We start from the raw sequence: 4,789 nt of genomic DNA, 5'->3' as shown, positions 1-4,789 counted from the left end.
TTTCTTTATTAAATCCGGTATCTTGATACGTAACGAGAGAACCTCGTTACACAACACATCATGGAAAAACAAACCAACAAAAGTGGTAGTGAAAATATGAGAAGTTTAAAACAGGTAGAGAAAGTGAATAAAGCAATTGTTAATGCTAGTAAATCAATACGAAAAAAACATCGAGCACTGAAGATGGGTCAACAAGAAGATAGGATGAAAGTTATTATAAGTTTAGAACCTATTATTCAACCACTACAGAAAATAGTTAATACAACAGATGAAGATAAAATATTAATGAAAATGGAACCGAGAAAAAAAAATACGTTTATTAAAGAGAATCCATTCGGAAACATCTACTCCAATAAAAGAAGGTCCGTTGAAGAGGATTCATCCAGAGTCATCTACTCCAATAAAGGAAGTTCCGTTGAAAAAAATACGTGAAATTAATTTTAATTCAGAAGAAATAAATACAAATCGTCATACTTCAGCAAATAACGCAATTGAATTAAATCGAAATTTACATGATACATCTCCTACAAATGATAATATAATTAATTTAAATGAAAATTTTAACAATCAAACGATTGAAGAAGAAACATCATTGCCCATGGAATATATATCAATGGATGAATTACCTGTTTCAAAACAATATGTTACAATACAATCAGCTTATGCAAGAGAACTGCTTCTAGGACAACATGAAATAATTGATGATGTTTTTGGTATATACACCGATCCTCGTGATAATAAATTATATTTGGGAAATAAAATCTTTCATATTGATTCCAATGATGTTATAACAGTAGGTGAAAAAAAGTATCAAGGTACTAAAGGATTATTTGAACTTTTGTTAATAAAAAAACCTAATGAGACACTCTATAACGATGAAGATTTAAAACAATATAAAGATATATTACAGTATACAAGTGCACATACACGAGGTCATATACCCGGTGAACACATTAAAAGTAGTAGAGGAGATAAATATATGTTTATTATAAAACCACTCTTTTCTAAAATAAAAGGTCAAGGTTTATGGGTTACTTCTCCCAGTATGCTGCTCAATAGAAACAATAACATTGATTATGTTCATTGGGATTATCCTAATGAACTTGTTGATCGACTACGATTACTCTTTGCATCACAAACTGCAGGAAACAATTCACATCAAAATGAAATAATATCTATTATGAAGGAGCTTAAAGAGGCTGGATTTATAATAAATTAAAATAATTTTCACATTTTCAATCAGTATCACGATGACCATCGATGTGTTCGGTAAATCTCTAAATGAACGATACCGTTATCGTTCAGTGTCAAGAAAAAGACCTAGAATAGATAATCCTATTGTAGGAACAGCAAATCAAAATGAATCTTTAAACATTAATGGAGGTGAATATGATGCACACAAAAGAGGAATTATAAATTTAGGTGAACCATTAAACCATACAGATGCAGTGACAAAATCATATGTTGATACAGAAGTTAAAAAAAAAGAAAATAATGAAGATCCAACAAAAATTGATAAAGTATTTTTACACAAGGAAATTTCAAATAATATTCAAAAAATTGATTTGGATACAAAAATAAAGGATTTCAATGAAAATTTGCAGAAAAAATTAGATGATTTTAATAAAATAACTACTAATGTACAATTACAGAATGATAAAGTAAAAAATGAAATAGAAGAACTTGATTTGAAAAATAAAGCAAAACAATTTGAGGAAGATTTTGACAGGAAGAAGAGTGAAATTGAAAAAATGGAGAGTAATGTGAAATTGTTGAGTGATAGTGTTAAAAATGAAATTAAGAAATTAAATTTGGATGAGAAGAAGAAAAAATTCGAGGAGGATTTCGACAGGAAGAAGAGTGAAATTGAAAGGTTGGAAATTAATGTGAAAACGTTAAGCGATAATATCAAGAGTGAAATTAAGAAATTAAATTTGGATGATAGAGTGAAGAAGTTTGAGGAGGATTTTAATAGGAAAAAGAGTGAAATTGAAAAATTGAAGAGTAGTGTAAAATCGTTGAGCGAGAAGCTTCAAGATGAAATTAAAAACCTAAATTTAGAGTATAGAGGAAAAAGATTCGAGGAAGATTTTAACAATAGGAAGAGCGAAATTGAAAAATTGGAAAGTAATGTAAAATCACTGAGCGAGAGTGTTAAGAGTGAAATTAAAAATTTAAACTTTGTAACGAAGTTCCCCGTTACGTATACGAGATACCGAATAAAGAACATAAAAGCTACCGAACAGTGGATATTATTAATCCCTACGTTACCGACTCGTGAGATAGGCTCACGAGTGGATTATAGCTAACGTCAAGGATAGACCCCGTTGACAGGCAGAGGCCCGGATGAAAAGACCGGCGCTCCAGTAAACGATGTCCAGGTTGTCCTGAGAAGTAAGGCAGGGCCATGCCAACCAACCCAGGCAACCTGAGGTAAGGAGAAGCGGCCTCGGGGAGTCCTAAAACAATGACAGTGTCTATAAGTCCCCACGAGGAGGGGAAATAGAACATCGAGTCTGGCTTGAACGCTGGTTACGCGCGTCAAGCAGGCTGCGCGAATGTCGTGCGCAGACTGCCATAGCAGGCAGTCGGAACGCGACCATGGGACTGTGCTGATGTGTCCGTGCGTGCTGGTGAGCGCGTGAAGCGGCACTCAGACAGCCATGGGTCGGTTCGCGTACGTGAGGCGTGTGCTATAGGCCAGCCTGCACGTACGTCACGACTGGATACCGGCCAATGCATAGTGGGTTGTGCAGGGGCGTAGTTAGCCCGTTGGAATGTGTCCCGGTGCCCTCCGTAATCCCATAGGCTTGCGCTATGGCTGGACGGGCCGTGAACATTGCCTCCGTGGTGGTCCGCTCCTGGCAAAACTCTATGCTTTGGCAATTGATACCGCATGTTCCCGCACTCCTCACCACCACCTGTGTGTGGGTGGTGAGGAAGAAATGTATGCCCCTCAGCAGGCAGGTCTGCGAGGCTCGGACTTCTGTAAGGAACCCTCCCCTCTCTCCACGACCTAGCATACTGAGCGACCCTGGCTACCGCTACCGTCCATATGCATGGCCGCAGGGCCGTATGAGATGCATAAAGAATGGGGTCGAAGGACCCAACTGATAACGTAGGGTTGTTGGCCACCCAACTGACCAACTGGCGCCCTGATACCGATAGAAAAGGACGGGCGAAGGTAATGGGAAAACCCGTAGTGTGAGTGGCCCCTCACACTGACGGAAATACCGTTACAAATGGCGCCCAACGTGGTTTCTGAGTATAGATTAATTATTCGGCGAACGAATAATCCAGAAGTCCGAGAAGTTACCGGAAGTGTTGGAGTTTTTCAGGGAATAGGTGGCCCACTATTTTCTGGAGGCTCGGAAACGCTGAAAAAAGCATGAAATGATCATCTGGTTGAAAAAGGGATCAAATTCTGTTAAGAGTTGATAGCCTGATCGAATTGACGTGTTCACGTAGAATTCGAGCAACCAATGCTAAGCTAACGAAAAATTGGATGAGAACCACGGGCGTAAATATAATTTAATATTATATTCGCCCGTGTTAAAATCTAACGCTACCGAAAAGGCTTCTTGATTTGGCAAGTGACAGCTGAGCGCTTGTTTGTAAACAAGTCGACCGGCTGAGCTGAGCCATGCTGCCTGGCGGAGCCCGACCGGCTAACTGTCGGAGCAGTTCAATTAGCCAGCTATCGAGATGTTGCCAAACATAATTACCGAATTAAGCGCAGAATCGGAAATTTGGCAACACATGATAACGCCTCGCTAACGTTCCGCGAGCCGGCAAGTCGCCTCACATCTCATCCTACCCTGGATCCCTATAGAACAAATTGTTCTTCCGTCTCTCTCAGCCTTCCTCACTCTCTCTCTCTCTCTCTCTCGCCAATACAATGGCTTCCTTGAACGCCTCGCCCTCGACCACGACTGCCGGCGGAACCGCCGACGCTCCCGTCGCTCCTGTGCCTATGGCACAGGACTCCTTTGATGAGGATGCCCTTCTGGCATCCCCATCTCCTGCGGGCCCTGTAGAGGGTCCTGCATCCGATCCCGCACCTGTTCCCGTGGCGCAGGTTGACGTTCCGGCGGCAACCTGCGTTGCTGTTACCGAGGTGGGCGGTAGCCCACCTGTTACCGAAGGGTTGGCGAAACACCCTGCGGAGTCTGGGCATGAGGAGCTGGGTACGCATGTACTCAGCGAATTAATGCAGCGACACTGCAGGATGCGTTCGGTAACCCCGACGCCTATGGAGGGGAGCAATCAGGGTCTTCCTAGACGTAGTCTAGTGGAGTTGCTGGCTGCTCTCTTCCGAGCGGACCTAGGCCTCTACCACGAAGTCGTGGCAGCGGTCGAGGTGGCCGAGGCACCTAGGTTGAGCACCCCTGTCCGCAAGCTCTCCCGAGTGGAGCGTAAGCGGGCCAGGGAGGCCCAACGGGAGACAGCGGTAGCTGTTCCGGAGACGAAGCGGCCGTCGTACGCAGCGATGGCGACCGCTAAGCCTCCAAAAGGAGCAAAGCAACCGTTGCCGCCTAAGGTGACTCCGGCACCACCGGTGAAGAAGGCGAAGCCTTCCGATCCAGTGGCCACGCGCGCTACCGGCAATTTCGGCATACGTGTATGCTGGAATTGCAAGGGTAAGGGCCATCGGTTTTCCGAGTGTCCTACGCCAATTACAGAGGCTTTCTGTAAGGGGTGTGGGCGCACCGGGAAAACGTTGCGCACCTGCCCTGCCTGTGGGCCGCATTGGGAGACAATCGGTCCATACGTGGCGAAAGCGGGTACG

The 4,789-nt window shown here is 43.2% G+C and overlaps 1 protein-coding gene across 1 annotated transcript; it reads left to right on the top strand.

Moving 5' to 3' along the window:
• Positions 1–1,250: 1,250 nt before the first annotated feature.
• LOC136777866 (uncharacterized protein PF3D7_1120000-like) lies at positions 1,251–3,392 on the top strand. Its single transcript, XM_066734445.1, has 3 exons — positions 1,251–1,520; positions 1,605–2,127; positions 3,301–3,392. The coding sequence occupies exons 1-3, from the start codon at positions 1,251–1,253 to the stop codon at positions 3,390–3,392; spliced, it is 885 nt and encodes a 294-aa protein (XP_066590542.1).
• Positions 3,393–4,789: the final 1,397 nt, after the last annotated feature.

This window comes from Prorops nasuta, unplaced genomic scaffold (assembly GCF_024137725.1).
Source record: "Prorops nasuta isolate Cenicafe-Biocafe unplaced genomic scaffold, Cenicafe_Pnas_1.2 PNAS00012, whole genome shotgun sequence".
Classification (NCBI taxonomy): Eukaryota; Metazoa; Arthropoda; class Insecta; order Hymenoptera; family Bethylidae; genus Prorops; species Prorops nasuta.
This window is presented reverse-complemented; position numbering and strand designations above follow the sequence as displayed.